General features: G+C 37.7%; 2 protein-coding genes across 2 annotated transcripts; both read left to right on the forward strand.

The window, feature by feature from the left end:
• The first annotated feature begins 2,397 nt into the window (after positions 1 to 2,397).
• Positions 2,398 to 4,986, forward strand: LOC115079684 (protocadherin gamma-B1-like). Its single transcript, XM_029583437.1, is given in 3 exon segments — positions 2,398 to 2,779; positions 2,781 to 3,194; positions 3,196 to 4,986. Coding segments are annotated over 3 exon segments (2,442 nt in total). The 5' UTR covers positions 2,398 to 2,542.
• An 8,950-nt stretch (positions 4,987 to 13,936) lies between these two features.
• Positions 13,937 to 16,423, forward strand: LOC115080011 (protocadherin gamma-A10-like). The gene has a single exon (XM_029584017.1). It carries the CDS (start codon positions 14,003 to 14,005, stop codon positions 16,421 to 16,423), a length of 2,421 nt encoding a protein of 806 aa, XP_029439877.1. The 5' UTR covers positions 13,937 to 14,002.
• The last annotated feature ends 727 nt before the right edge of the window (positions 16,424 to 17,150 follow it).

Here is a 17,150-nt window from a genome sequence, read left to right on the forward strand (position 1 = left end):
CACCTGTCACTCCTACTTCCTGATACTACTGGACAACACCACCACCTTCGATACCATCAACCAGGATATATTACTAACCCAGCTAATGGAGATTGGGCTAGGTGAAACACCATAAAATGGTTTGGCTCCTACCTATCTAAAAGATCCTACAAAGTACATCTAAACAACAGTGAATCAAAACAATTCCCACTCCCCCATGGCATACCACAAGGATCCTCACTCTCCTCCACCCTATTCAATATATATATATGATTCCCCTCTGCAAACTCCTCTCCAGCCTGGACCTCCTCTACTACATCTATGCAGATGACGTCCAGATACTACTCCCCATCAAAGACAACATACAAAACACCCTATCTCTATGGGAACCCCTCTCAGCCCAAATAAAAAACCTTCTCACTCAGATATCGCTCACACTCAACCACAAAAAAACAGAAATACTATTCATTTCAAACAACCCCCCACAATGATCATCCAAGACCTCATATCCACACAACCAAACTGCCAATGCATAACCAAAGTAAAAGACCTTGGCATCACACTGGACAATGAACTTAACCTAAAAAAAAACACATTAATGCTAAATCAAAGAGGGCTATTTCAAACTACAAGTCCTCAAAAATCTCAAACCCCTCCTCTTCCATCATGACTATCGGACAGTACTCCAGTCCCTCTTATTTTCCAAGCTGGACTACTGCAACTCCCTCCTCCTTGGGCTCCCAGCATCCTCCCTCAAACCCCTCCAACTTCTGCAAAATGCAGCAGCCAGATCTCTCACAAACAGCAATCGATCCTCACACATCACACCCATTCTGAAAGACCTCCATTAGCTCCCCGTAACCTATAGAATACAATACAAAACCCTAACACTTCTGTACAAGACCATCAACAATGAAAAGATCAAATGGCTAAAGGACACCCTCCACTATCATGACTCCCAAAGAAATTTTCAGTCCAAAAACACTGGCCTGTTATCCATCCCCTCCACAAAACTAGCACACCTCATCACAACCAGAGAATGCGCCATCTCAATAGTGGGCCCCTCCCTATGGAACAAACTTCCTACTCAACTCTACCCAGTCATTCAAAAGGTACCTGAAAACTTGGTTATTCCAAAAAGCCTACCAACCTATATGTTAAATCACCACATTCTAAGCTCCAATCAGCTCAGCCCCTAACATCCATTGTCCCCATTCAGATCTACATCATCTAACCTCTCATCCCCTCTACTTAAGCACCACCTCCAAAGCTCGACTACCACCCTGTAGATCTTCATCCTAGTATTTTTCCCACCAGTAGTCTGTCAGTCTCAAGTTCCAATTTGTTTTCTAAATTTCCAGACTCATGTTACTACTAAGATGTTAAGACGCCACAGTGGATGCTCTCCACTCAGAGTTCTCTATCTAAGTTACTCTGTTTTCCCTGTTACAATGTTGTAAGTTATAATGTTATAATGTAATAATAAGACATCTTAGTCATATTATTCATGAGTTATAATGTAAACTGATGTGATATACCCCAATGAATGTTGGTATATAAAAACAAATAAATAAATAAAATTAAATAAAGTACTTCATATTTGGCATTCAGACTTATACAATAATGGAATTCTAGAAACAATCAATTGACAGTGCTATGAACCATATGCTATCTAGTATACAATTGCAAACACATAGATATGCCTATGTTTCCCTGTACAGTATGGATATGTGAAAAATGAAACATTACAGCAGTAGTATTTTGTACAGTTTATGGCAATATTGCTGTAGTATGACAGTACAGCTCTAGAGATTTGTATCTATTATAATGTACTGGCGCAAATTGTGATAAGAAAATTTTCATCGTACTTTTTTCTCTACTGAAGTTCAATACAAATACTAATAATTTTTTGGCCCAGCACATAATGATACTCAAGAATAACCAAAATCATGAAAATATATCAAAAACCAAAAGTTCCAGTTTCTGCATGGCTCATTATCAATTTCATATTGGAGCAGTTTAATATTTAAATATATACTACTACTATAGTACCATTTCCGGATTTTATTTTTTAGATCAAAATCCTATAGCTAGTCATCTGTATGAAAAGAAGTAAATAAATGTTGTGCAATTATTAACTATGCTATTCAATTCAAATATTTTTGGAAAGAAGCATAATTCTATATACCTCTGCTAATAAAAGCAGATTTTTTATTTACAACCGAAGTGAGGAATTTCCTACCAATCTAAGCTTTATTTGATGAATGAATAGCAGCATCTTGGCATTAAGTTGCTGTACTTCTCTAGTTAAGACTCAGTGTGCCGCTGTTGGCCAATGCGGAGCAAGAGCAGGAGCTGGCGATCCATTGGAGCCTCCCCCTGTGAATCTGCAGTCACACGGTGCAGATCCGAAAGGAACACTTCATCACGCACTTACACCAGGAAAAGGAATAGCATTACCCACTTTACCACAAAAAGGTTATCCTAATTTAGATTTTTAATAATGACTTTATGTATCGAATGCTGAATTTGCTCAGACGTCTGGAAACCGATCATCCTGTTTATGAATATGGCAGTGCAGCAAATAAAACACTGGGAGATTGAATGGAGAGTGAGACGGCAAGTACTATTTTCCTTTCTATTTTGTCTCTCTCAGGCAGTTTCTGGACAGATTAATTATTCTATTCCAGAAGAAATGGAAACCGGTTCTCTTGTAGGAAATATCGCAAATGACCTGGGTCTGAATATAAAAGACTTTTCAAGTCGGAAGCTCCGTATTGTTTCGAGTGCCGAAAAGGCAATATTTCACCGTAAATTCAGAAAATGGAAACTTGTATGTAAATGAGAGAATAGATAGGGAGGAAATGTGTGGAGAATCCATCAATTGTTTCCTTAACATTGAAATAGTTGTTGTTAATCCTTTGAATGTTTTTCATATAAAAGTGACCATCTTGGATATTAATGACAATACGCCAAGTTTCTTTAACAGTAACATTGATCTAGAAATAAGTGAGTCTATTTCACCAGGTGCTCGTTTCCCTCTAGGAAACGCAGAAGATGCCGATCTAGGTACCAATTCGCTGCAGCATTATCAGCTTAGTCCCAATCAATTTTTTATCATGGAAGAGAAAGAGAGCACTGATGGAAAGAGATATGCAGAACTAGTGCTGGAAAAACCCCTGGATAGGGAGAAACAAAATACTTTCAGTTTTATCCCTGACTGCATCTGATGGAGGAGATCCAGTCAGAACCTGCACTGCCGATATTTACATAAAAGTTTCTGATGCAAATGATAATTTGCCCACGTTTATTCAGAATACCTACACAGCAAGCCTGAAGGAAAATATGCCTACTGGCTCAAAAGTACTTCAAGTGAAAGCCACAGATCTAGACGAAGGTTCATATGCACAAATTGCTTATTCTTTCAAAAAGATACCAGACAGCGCTCGACATATTTTCAGTCTGGATCCTATAAGTGGAGAAATAACAATCAATGGCCATCTAGATTTTGAGGAAATCAGGTATTTCAAAATGAATGTGGAAGCAAAAGATGGAGGTGGTCTGGTATCTCACTGTACTGTGCTAATTGAGGTTCTTGATGAGAATGATAATGCACCTGAGATTACAATTACATCTCTTTCCACTCCAATTCCTGAAGATTCTCCTCCTGGAACAGTGATTGCACTGATAAAAGTGCATGACAAAGATTATGGAGAAAATAGTGAGGTCACTTGTGGCGTCCAAAGTGATTTTTCTACCAAGCTAACATTATCTTCTAGTAATTATTTCAAAATCTTAACTGACGATACCCTAGATAGAGAAGAAATCTCGGAGTTTAATGTTACAATTGTAGCAAGTGATAAAGGATATCCTCCTCTTTCCACCAGAAAAACAATTCGAATACAAATTACGGATATAAATGATAACGCACCTGTTTTTGAGCAAATGTCTTACACTGCTTATATTCCAGAGAATAATCTATCGGGAGCTTCCATTTTCAATGTAAATGCTTCAGATCCAGATTTTGAACAAAACTCTAGAATCACTTTCTCTATAGTGAACAATAGTATTGAAAAATTACCTGTGTCCTCTTACGTCTCCATCAACTCATTGACTGGGATCATCTATGCTCAGCGCTCTTTCGACTATGAACAATTCAGGGAGTTTCAATTCGAAGTGAAGGCAAAAGATAGTGGGTCCCCATCTCTTAGTAGTAATTGCACTGTGAAAGTGCTTATTGAAGATCGTAATGACAATGCCCCTACAATCCTATACCCTTCACTTGGATCGGATGGCTCTGCCTTATTCGAAATGGTTTCTCCTTCTGCTGACAGAGGATATCTAGTTACTAAAGTGGTGGCTGTGGATGCAGATTCTGGCCACAATGCTTGGCTGTCCTATAAACTGCTCCAGGCTACAGAACCAGTGCTCTTTAGCATCGGGCTCCACTCTGGAGAAATAAGGACATCTCGTGCCTTTATGGACAAAGACGCTGTGAAGCAAAGACTGGTAATCATGGTGCAGGATAATGGAAAGCCGCCTCTGTCAACAACAGTTACAATGAATATGATATTTGCTGAAAACATCCAAGAGGCTCTTCCAGAATTAAGCAACCAATCCAAAGACTTGGAAAAACATTCTGAATTGAATTTTTACTTAGTACTGTCTTTAGCTTTGATCTCATTTTTGTTTCTTGTGACGATTTTGCTGCTGCTAATGAACAAATATCTAAGATTAAGGAAGCCAACGGTTCTTCAATGCCTAAGTTCTGATATTTATTCAAAATCTGATCCAAGATTTCTCCCACACTACAGCGATGGGACTTTACCTTATACTTACCAACTGTGCACAGCAACAGAGTCCGGAAAGAATGAATTCTCTTTCCTGGAGCCAAATGTTGAAAAACTGGATGGTATCATGTTTACTGACAACTGTGGAACACGGTATAGAAGCAAGCAAGATTTCACTGATAAATCTGAGACTGATCCTTATCAAGAGGTGAGCTAATTTCTAAGTGAACTTCAATATTTCTGCTATTTGTACAACTGCGTGATCTTATATTGAAATTAAAAAGCTTTTTCAAAACTAAGTCATAATGAAAAGGTGAGGAACGAGGTAGAGAAAAATGAAACAGTGATTGCCTTTGAAAAGTTATTTCATTTACTGTTTATGCTTTGGAGAAACAGTATTGTGAACTAGAAATTCAAGTATGTTATTTACCGATTTGTGATGTATTGCTAAAGAAGATATCTAGATGGTTACCACTTAATTTTCAATATTGTAGGAACTTGATATAGAATTCTGGGTTGCTGAGGTGTTTGCTTTGTTTTCTTTTTAAATGTTGTTAAACATTAAAATAACAATTGTCTACATCTCCCTGCCTCCAGTCCCATGCATATCTTCAATTAGTGATTGAAGAATTGCATGGGACTGGAGGCAGGGAGATGTAGACGTTCTCTACAAATATGTTGGCGGAGGGGAAGGAGTGGAGAGGCAAGCAAATAGAAACCAATTATTTAGATACCTCAAGGATTAAATAATGCAGGAGGCAAACATTTTTGATGGAAAAGAAAAAATGTAGACAAATTATGAGGATTCAAGGCAGACTCTGAAGCAGCTTAAGCATTTCTTGACATTAAATAGTAATTGTACATGGATCAGCCTTCCAGTTAGATGAGGGAGGTAAAATAGTATTAGGATTCAAAACCTATAGGTCAAGAACAGTAGTAGGATGGTAATACCAGTGGTCAAATAGGGTCTGGCATCTGTATAACTGCAGAAGCTAGAGAAAATGTTCTTATAGAAAGAGACTACAGATAAATACTTTCAGGATTTAAAATTCTGCACATACGAACATGCCATACTGGGTCAGACCAGCATCCTGTTTCCAACAGAAGCCAATCCAGGCCATAAGAACCTGGCAAGTACCCAAAAACTAAGTCTATTCCATGCTACTGTTGCTAGTAATAGCAGTGGCTATTGTCTAGGTCAACTTAATTAAAAGTAGGTAATGGACTTCTCCTCCAAGAACTTATCCAATCCTTTTTTAAACACAGCTACACTAACTGCACTAACCACATCCTCTGGCAACAAATTCCAGGATTTAATTGTGTGTTGAGTGAAAAAGAACTTTCTCCGATTAGTTTTAAATGTGCCACATGCTAACTTCATGGAGTGCCCCCTAGTCTTTCTATTATCCAAAAGAGTAAATAACTGATTCACATTAACCCATTCTAGACCTCTCATGATTTTAAACACCTCTAGCATATCCCCCTTCAGCCAGCTCTTCTCTGAGCTGAAAAGTCCTAACCTCTTTAGTCTTTCCTCATAGGGGAGCTCTTCCATTCCCTTTATCATTTTGGTCACCCTTCTCTGTACCTTCTCCATTGCAACTATATCTTTTTTGAGATGCAGCGACCAGAATTGAACACAGTATTCATGGTGCGGTCTCACCATGGAGCAATACAGAGGCATAATGACATTTTCTGTTTTATTCTCCATTCCCTTTCTAATAATTCCCAACATTCTGTTTTCATTTTTTGACTGCTGCAGCACACCGAACCGATGATTTCAATGTGTTATCCACTATGACACCTAGATCTCTTTCTTGGGTGGTAGCTCCTAATATGGAACCTAATATTGTGTAACTATAGCATGGGTTATTTTTCCCTATATGTATCACCTTGCACTTATCCACATTAAATTTCATCTGCCATTTGGATGCCCAATTTTCCAGTCTCAGAAGGTATTCCTCCAATTTATCACAATCTGCTTGTGATTTAACCACTCTGAACAATTTTGTATCATCTGCAAATTTGATTACCTCACTTGTCATATTTCTTTCCAGATCATTTATAAATTTATTGAAAAGTATAGATGTTTCCTTTCTCCTCTGGTCCTCCCTGTATGAAAAAGAATGCTCCACTTTTAATAGTCCTACACTTGACCCTCCAATGGGGCTGGGAAAGCTGACCCACATTCATTTCTCTCTTGAAGGATGTTTGAATATTCAGTTATTTGGCTCCAAAAGGACTGTCTTTTTTAGTTCATATGTTAACCCATCCTGAATTTTAGATTTCAGCCTATTTCACAATTTCTGAACTTTCCTCAATTTCATGATTTTCATTTTGACTATGTATCTCAAAACAATAATCAAATACAGAATAACCAGACTGTTATAGGCAGGGACTATTTAATTATTTGATTTATATGCCACCTTTCAAAAACTTCACAGCAGATTACATTCATGTACTGAGTGGTCCAAATGGCTCTTGTCTATTAATATCTATTGTGTTGTGTATTTTACTATAATTGAACTCTCAATTTTATGATAACCTCAAATGTTATGTAAATTCACTAGTATTTACAAACTAGTTTCTATTCTGGTCTAGATTTTTCCTCCAATTCAGAAGATCAATGCCAGGATCTGAGGTAGATCACAGGCAAGTCGCCAATATCAGGTAGATGTAATTTTTATAACATAGAACACAAACCCCATTTTTTTCAATCAATATAAATGTGGCATGTTTTTAATTCTTACCAGGAGCAATAGTACTGGCTATCATCTGAATTGGTCCAGAGTAAACAGTATCTGTTCAAGCTTTCTCCTAAAGCATCTGACTCAGTTGATAAAAGAGTACAAAACTGAGTAGTGTACAGGGACGTGTTTTTTGGGTTTTTTTTTGTAATTTTCAAAATACAATAGCATAATATTATAATCATGTTACAGAAAAAAAAGGAAAAATACAACCATTTGTAAGTAGACATTACAATAGATCAAGAAATGTACCTCTCTTGTACAACCCCACATTAAAGTAAATAGGAGAGAAATCCAAGTCAAATAGATTGACTTCTGTTTAAAAACCTTGGTAAAGAAAGATTAGTAAAGACCAGCTTTGTCAATCTAAGAAATTTATTGTAAAGAAAGGCATAGTTTCTTTAGGAGCAGTGAGTGTCACAATCAAGCAGTGCAAGCTCAGACTCTACTCATTGTTCTATCATCTGTGCACAATATTATAAGGGTTTACCTTCAGCCAATCAGCAGGTGTCTGCGTATACACGCTACTTATCCCTTGACCAATTAGTAAATTTTTCACACATGTACCTGCCTTGTTACTAAGGGTTTTAACACTGTTCCCTGTGTAGTTTGTGACATGCGCAGAAGCTGGATCCATTCCTTTGTCTGTTTTTAAGTTTCGTTTTCACATTTCGGTATCTTCTTCACATTCTCGTACCTTCTAGCAACTTCCTTGCTATCCAAACACTTCTCTGGAAAAATTATAAGAAAATAAGGAGCCTTCCTTTACCATTTACTAAGTCAGAGCCTAATTAGGAGTGTGCATTTATAAACAACCTTAATTGCATAAGATCATAGTAAATATACTTCACATTTTGGTATTTCAATATGCTTTTTGCTCTCCCAATGTGGTAACTTCTGATCTCATCTCTAAACATTTCTTTCTCTGATCTTGTGTTGACTTAATAATATCCAGATTTATCCAAATCCGATATCCATGAAATAGCTCATTTCTATTTCTCAAAAACAATCTCATGACATTATTATGTTCTTGCTCAGAAGCGAGCAATACTACTAGAGTTCCTCTTTGTTGTATCACAGTGTCCTGGGAAATTTCCAGAAGTCCCGTTAAATCCAAAGATTTCTGTTCTTCTTCTTTACTATTTTGGGGTATCTTCAGAGATATGTAGAAGGCTTTTGTAATCAATGGCATTGCATCTTTAGGTATTTTCAAAATATTTAAGAGGTAATTTTTGAAACGTTCAGCTGTAGGAATCTTATGAATTACTGGAAAATGTATAACCCTCAGGTTTAAAAACCTAAGGGCATTCTCAATTCATACTATGTCAGTAATTTGAAAACCTAAGCAATGGCATTTGCAAATAGGTACATAACTAGATATTAACTAGGTATGTCATAAAAATAATTTTGTGACAATCAGTTATCACATGTCAAAGGTACATTGCCTCAGAAAACAAAAGAAACCCACATCTAGGTAAGGTCACTCCCATAGAACAAGGAAAAAACCATAAAGAAAAGATCAGGTATGAATTATAAGCATTTCAGTCCATATAATGCAGGGTGCAAGATGAATTCTGTGGCAAAGGATGATTTCTGAAATCAATAACGCATGGCATATACAATTCTCTCAGTTTTTGACATCGGAGCATAGCCTCTTAACTCATTATTAGATTAGATGCATATGTTATGGATTAGAGCCTAGTATAAGAGCAAAACAAATCAAATTAATCAATAAGAAAATTCCATCATGTCAATACCTCCCTGCATCTAGTAATCCCTATTACTAATCTGCATAATATTCCCACATTGTTATAAGACAACGTTCAATAGTCCAAACCACAAACAACTTAGGTACTCAGATATTACATAAAAACATATATTTCACTGAACTGATTACATAAATTCATGCTTTCATTCATTCTTCATTTGCAATGACACACAAAGACAGAGAACAATGGACAGATATTTGCACTCAAAAATTAGACCAAAGAGTATTTGAAAATGTTTAGAAAGTGATTGGATCAATGCAAAAAATAAAACAAAAGTCAGAATTAGAATAGATCTATTTAAAAATGAAAAGAAATCAAACTGGGAAAAAATATAATCTTCAAGCATTATATTTCCCATGGCAGGAAGGCTGTCAATCTGGAAAATATAAGATCTGGCATACGACAAGATTAATGTAATGATTAAAGTAAAATTTTAAAGTGACATTACAGTTTCCTTAAAACTAAAATGTCTGATATGCCTTAATTTAGCAAAAAGCAGTCATAAAGCTACTTTCCTGTCTCTATTGTTATACCTCTAGAAGGCACTACCCCAAGTTGTGCTGTGAGAGCTGCTCTCCATCTGCAGATTAAAAACCCCTTTTGTTCCATTTCTTGAGGTGATAAATTAACAAAAGCCAAACTAGGTGCATTCAATGCTAACTGTACTAGAAATAAAAAAGCTTTCTACAAAACCCCATGGGACTGGGAAACTGTTAATTTCCTACTCTGCAGCAGCTGAAAGCACACCATATTATGCATTAGCCAAATCCAAGACTGCATATGAGGAACTTCCTCTAGAACCTGCTCCACACTCACCCACAAAATGTCCAAACCTTCCACAATACCAGCATTCAATACCTGTACTCCTATCAGAATCAAAACCAACTCCTATGCCATTCATTCCCTTTCTACTTTTTATCATCCCATGACATAAGTTCTTTAATTAACAAAAACTTTAGCATGGATTATATGCATATACGTTCTTTCTTTTTTTCTCTTTTTTTTCTGCCATCTGTTTAATTAAATAACTCACATCCTTAATTTATTTCCTCTCTGACACATTACCATAGCATAACGAACTCACCGCACTCCATCCCCTAATGTATCCTGACCATCAAACAATTTACAGTATCAAGCCAACAAAAACACTTACAAGAAAACTCCTTCCATTCAGTTTAAAAGCAACATACTCTTTGAAAGAAACACAGGCATCTAACGGACATGTTAGTCTGCTTCAGGACCAAAACATACATTATATTAAAAAAAACTGAACAAAAGAGCCTCAAAGCCATTTTTACCATCCTTTATCTGCCCAAACTCAATGCTAGCCATCAAGAGAAAGCCGGCGAAACCAAACTTGTGTAAACAATCCACTAACATAAATCCACTTTCTGTAGAAATCAACACATGCCCCCATACCTTTAATTCCTCAGCAAACTGGTTATAACTTCCAAACAGACCCACTCCCATATTTTTCAATACAGTTAATTCTCCAGCTCCCAGTAGCCTTTCAAAGGCTAAAACTTCCATGGCAATTGTAACTTGAAACTGCTGTAATTTACACCATAGCAGCAGACCGCCAAGGCAAGACCTTAGAACAAAGAAATAACTGTTGTTGTCTTAAAACCCCTTGGTAATGGAAGTTTACTGACAACTATACAGGCAAACGAACCAGAAACATGCCTAACAAGTTTCCATAATCTAAACATCCCCACAACAAAATCAAACTAACTAGTGCACTTTTATTTACAATTGGCCAAAGAAAATCTTACTTGCAAACAAAAATAATTCTACTTACAGAACTGTCTTTCGCTGATGCGAGCATTGCCATCTTCGTGAGTACTACTGTCTTCTGGGAATCACTTGTTCAATAAACAGCCATCCAGAGAAATCTGGGATTTACTATGCAGTAAGCTCTTTGGACCAGAACCAATTTGTCTGGGTAATCAGTGTTAGGTCCGATTCTGTCCAGCAGATTCAGACATAAGACTACATAAGGTACAGTAGCCACAGCTGCTGTCAGATCCGAGTCACAGCACCAAAAATATTGAGCTTTAAATCAGCTTAAAGGTGCTGCCCCATGAACACAGAGGTACAATACCAAATTTAGTAGAAACAAATTTAAGTTTATTATTGCATATCAAAAGGCAATCATGGGACCTCTGGGGGAAAATAGAGTAGCAGTTTCATCTTTACAAAACTGCTCCTGTATATCTCCCCATATCTCAGTGAGTGCTGGCTTTTTATAGGTAAAACATACAATAATCCCTAATAGGAATCCATGAATGGGAGTATCACGTACCACATGTCTCATGCCCAAATAAGACAAACTAAAATCTAAGTATCCTGTTTCTCCTCCCACCTTGAGGCCCAATTAAGGCCCAGTTGAGACCCATGTGCCTGCCACTCACTGTCTATCTTCTGTTAGTTCTTTGTCATGTCAATCTTTTATCTTCAGGGAAATCTCCAGGATTCTCTGATTTCACTGGGGCTCCTCAAGTCGAGACAGTATCCTGTGAGAATGTAACCTTGTCCATGTGCTTTTTGTGACCTCATGACTCTCCATCATATTTGAACAGCTCTAAATGCAGTCCAGATGTCTCCCAGAGTCTTTCCAAGCCAGGGTCAATCTGAGGTTCTTATGGCCAGAGTTTGTTACCCAGACTCCTTTGCAGCTTGGCTTAAGCCAGAATCTCTGTGTTGATTTCAGACTTCAGGCACACACATATATCATTCCTCCCAGAATTTTGTTCGAGGTTGAGTCTGTGGTAACTTCAAACAGAAGAAAATCTTCTGGTTGTTTTTCTAGGGCAGCAGCCTCTGCAACTATTCCTGGGGTCATCTGTCTTTCTCCCCTCAATATCTGGTCTCTTCAGTTCACCATTCTAGGTGTAAGGGTTGATGTTAGACCCTCCAATGGAGCCCTGTGGGGTAGAAAAGGCATTTCTGGCACGCCGGGGTGTAGCGAGATCTCCTCGGCCAAGGAGGGTGGTGCTCACTCCTCACCAACCCCCACCACAGCTGCATCTCCCAGTGTTTTCAGCATGGATGAGAGGAATCTGTTGACTTTCTGCTGAGAAGAATCTCCAGAAACAAAAGTTAAAGTTTCGCGGAGTTCAGCTTTCCACTTTGTGTGTGGCATATTGAGTTCCAGAAGGTAATTCATCACAAGGAAAAGCAAAAAGGCAGAGCTTGCCTCTCCTGCTCCTTGGCGATCCACCATCTTGGATACAGGGAGGTGTTTTTAAGATCAGAAACACTAATTGATTGCTCTAAGATGGTTCAATTATTCCATCCTATTATGGAATGTAACAAGTGAATGTAAATAATAAAGGATCACTCAGTATAATCCTTATTAAATGAAATCTGAGATGCAATGAATAATGGTGAGATACAAAGAAGAAAGCATCTCCTGAAGATCAAATACTCTATCCAATTCATCAATATTAAACTCCAAAATACCTACGTTAGAATGTAAATATCTCCCAATAATTATGGAGAAAACCTCTTCCTTACCAGCAGCCCAAAGATGATATAAATTATCATTTAAAACGATAGATGCTGTTATTGCAAATTAAAGTGAAACAACCTTTATGTTGTACACAAACCCAGAAATTGTCGCCTAATGAAAAGTTTTAATTCGGGGTAGCATTGCTGCTTTATGTATTCTGAATGTGAACTACCTAAGATGGCATTTGGAAGGAATTTTTTCCATCAAAACTACCCGGTATTTTCTTTGGTAACTGAGAACCTGAAAATAAGCAAGGTAATCAGTATCAAGAAATCACATAGGAACAGAGCGAACAGAAACAAGCAAAAAGTGAAATAAGAAACAGATTTTAAGCAATCTTTCAATCAGAAATGTGTGGACAAGAAAACCATCAGATCATGGTGAAAAATCTCAGCTCTCTTTCTGGTTCAAGCCCAGACATTGATGGACAGTGTTTAGGGCTTACAATTCTTTCTATAAATAATGCTCAGGCCTCAAATCACTTCCCACTTAGAATTACTCTAAAAGTATTGTTGAAAACTGACATGAATTTTCACTTTAGCAAGTTTACTAAAATGAGCATGGCTCTTTACCGAGCTTTAACTACCATACAAGCAAATTATAATATTTATATCCACTAGTACTACTTTTTCTATGAATACATTCATTAAGATCTTCAGTTTCTACTTTTGGTGACATTAGGCAGTCCGGGTATTACTGATATATTCATATTAAACCTTAAGAATACATCTGATATCTAAATTTTTTTTTCATGTTTAATCTAAAGGAACATATTTTTATGTTCCCTGAGAAATTAGCACTGGCAAATGCAACCTAGCGATAAAAATATGGGGCTGCTAAAGAAAGCACCAGAAAAATCCAGTTATTTTACCTCTGCTGAAACTGTTTGAGATAGGTGCACTGAGTGCTCTCTGCATAAATACTGTTACTGTAGTTCTGTTTTGTAAGAATTGTTGCAGTTACTGGTTGGGACTCTGAGCGCCGCTGTTCAATCAGGCGCTGAAATGCAAGAGATGGAGCAGTCCCCTCCTCTGCTCGTACGGAGGAGACGAACATGCAAGTGAAGGGTCAGACATTAGCTTCTGGAGCTCGAATACAAGAAGGGATCTCACTGCCTGCGCTCTGTAATACTTTGAGCATAGTATCTTCCTTTAAATAACTGATATACGAGTATCGCTATCCCTCAGAACTTGGAATCAGAGAGAAATGGGAGAAATGCATGAAAGCCGACAACTAAACGGGATAATGCTGTTTTGCTGGATAATAATTACAGCCTGGGAAACAGTGTCCGGTCAGATTCGTTATTCCATTCCAGAAGAAATGGAGGAAGGATCTTTTGTGGGAAATGCTGCAAAGGACCTAGGACTGGATTTAAGGGAGATATCGGCTCGCGGAGTCCGCATTATTTCTGGAGGTAGGACACAGTATTTTGCTCTCAGTTTGAAAAACGGATATCTATATATCAATGAAAAAATTGATAGAGAACAGCTTTGTGGACAGATAATTCAGTGTTTGGTAAATTTAGAGCTTCTTGTTGAGGATATAGTAAAGCTGTATGCAATCGAAATTGAGATTCAAGATATAAATGATAATTCGCCCAGCTTTCTAAACAAAGAAATACTATTAAAATGCAGTGAAATTACAATACTGGGAACACGATTTGCTCTGCCTGACGCGCAGGATCCAGATGTAGGGATTAATTCTCTCCAGAGCTATCAACTCAGTGCAAATAAACATTTTGCTCTGGATGTACAAACGGGAGCCGATGGTGTAAAATATGCAGAACTAATTACTGAGAAATCACTGGACAGGGAAGAACAAGAAGTTCACCACCTAATCCTCACAGCCACTGATGGAGGAGATCCTGCCAGATCCAGCACAGTGCAAATCCGCGTCCTTATTCTGGATGCAAATGACAACGCGCCAGTTTTTACTCAATCTGTATACAAAGTGGACATTTTGGAAAACGTGCCAGAAGGTACTTTGGCATTAAGCATAAGTGCCACAGATCTAGACCAAGGGATACATTCAGAGGTAACTTATTCATTTAAAAAAATTACAGAAAAAGCTTCCAAAATATTTCATCTGAACTCAAAGACTGGTGAGATAACAGTTACAGGAAATCTGGACTTTGAAGAATCTAAATTATACGAAATTGAAGTCCAAGCAGAAGACGGTGGGGGTCTCTCATCCAGGTCTAAACTTCTCTTACAGATTGTTAACGTAAATGATAACGTCCCAGAAATTTCCATATCATCTCTTGTTAGTGTAGTAAAAGAAGATAGTCCTGTTGGTACAGCAATTGCACTTATAAAAGTGGAAGACCGAGATTCAGGAGAAAATGGCCAGGTGATTTGTTCTATACCAACTAATCTTCCATTTCAATTGAATAGGTCATTTGGCAATTATTATAGTCTGGAGACGCATAGAACCTTGGACAGGGAGCAAGTTTCGGAATACAATATAACTATTACAGCCACTGATAAAGGAACACCTCCTTTGTCTGCAGTCACAAATATTCTCCTGCTGATTTCTGATATCAACGATAATCCGCCTGTATTTGATCAGGCAGCGTATACAGGTTATGTTATGGAAAACATACCACCAAGAACTTTTATATTTTCTACAAAAGCAGCAGATCTAGACTGGGATCAAAATGCCAAAGTCACTTACTCCATAATAGAAGGTCACAATCTTAAAGTGCCACTGACATCCTACATCTCTATTAACTCAGAGACCGGCGTTATCTATGCAGTGCGATCCTTCGATTATGAGCAATTCAAAGAACTGCAAATTCAAGTGAAGGCTGAAGATGGAGGCTATCCACCTCTCAGTAGCAATGTCTCTGTTACTCTCTTCATATTGGATCAGAATGATAATACACCTGAAGTCTTATATCCTTCACCTCCTATCGATGGTTCCACTGGAGTTGAATTGGCACCTCGTTCCTCCGATCCGGGTTATCTGGTAACGAAGGTGATTGCTGTTGATGCTGACTCTGGACAGAATGCCTGGCTATCCTATGAACTCCTAACTACAAATCCAGGGTTCTTCACTGTGGGGCTTCATACTGGAGAAATCAGGACAACTCGTTACTTTCTAGACAAAGATATTCTCAAACAAAATCTAGTGATTTTGGTGAAGGACAATGGTCAGCCTTCTCTCTCTGCTACGGTTACTGTCACGGTTGTAGTGGCAGACAGCATCTCCGAAATGATTTCTGAATTGAGCAGCCTTTCAGCTCCTACAGATACCGAATCAAATCTCACATTGTATTTGGTTATTGCTGTTGCTGCTGTGTCCTGCTTGTTCTTTATTTTCATAATAGTGCTTTTGGCCCTCAAGCTCCATAAATGGAAAGATTCAGGAATATTTGAGTCCTCCAGTGGTAATTTCAGCTCTGTTCCTACTTCTCAGTTTGTGGGCATTGATGGTGTTAGAGCCTTTCTTCAGACTTATTCCCACGAAGTTTCTCTAACCACAGATTCTGGAAAGAGCCAGCAGAATTTTCCCACGTCAAGATATTCAAATACTTTTAGTAATACCCATACTTCTCAACAACAGGATTTTATTTTACTTTCTGATGATTTAGATAATAAGGATCAGATCTCAATTCAGGTGAGTTAATTCGTTTGGAATCCTTTTCTTCTGAAACCAAAATCTAGAGTGGCAGCCCTCTGTAAGAAATATCACTTGTGCTAACATGGTAAACTAAACTTTATATTCTGCAATCAGGTTCCCAAAATCTTAGTTGAATTAACAACTAGGTTTGTTCTAGATCAAGATGTTAAGTTATGAATCTGGAAAGGTAGATTTAGGAGAAAGATGAGACTATTCTTCAGACAAACGGTTGATGGACACATGGAGCAACTTCCTAATAGAGATGGTGAAGGTAAAACAGCAATGGAATGTAAGAAAGAATGGCAAAGCTAAGTTAGTGTGATGAAATAGGATATGACAGTGATGAAGTAAGATATGTATTATTGCAACAGGAAGGGGACTTTGACTGTTTGAAGAGCCTTGCAGTTGTTATCTATATTATAATGTCTGTTTTATTGATGTCATGTATGTTCTATAATTCCCATTATAATCACAATTATTTATGCTTAAATATTTTTATTTCATTTTTACCACAATAAGATACAAATCTCAACAATGGGATATGCTTATATATCACTGGATAAGAATTTGAACAATACAATTCCCCCTGCAGGGGAACAAGAAATCTCCCATCCTCCCACTTCCCCCCCCCCCCCCTCCCCCCTCAATTCTTCTCCCTTGAACCGTCCTACCAAGAACTAATAATAACATTTCTTATGTCCATACTCAAATCATCATACGATCCCTTTACTCA

The sequence above is a fragment of the Rhinatrema bivittatum genome, chromosome 18 (assembly GCF_901001135.1).
Source record: "Rhinatrema bivittatum chromosome 18, aRhiBiv1.1, whole genome shotgun sequence".
Taxonomy (NCBI): Eukaryota; Metazoa; Chordata; class Amphibia; order Gymnophiona; family Rhinatrematidae; genus Rhinatrema; species Rhinatrema bivittatum.

Coding starts and splice junctions, on each gene's coding strand:
- LOC115080011 (XM_029584017.1), top strand. CDS start 14,003: ATGGGAGAAATGCATGAAAGCCGACAACTAAACGGGATAATGCTGTTT.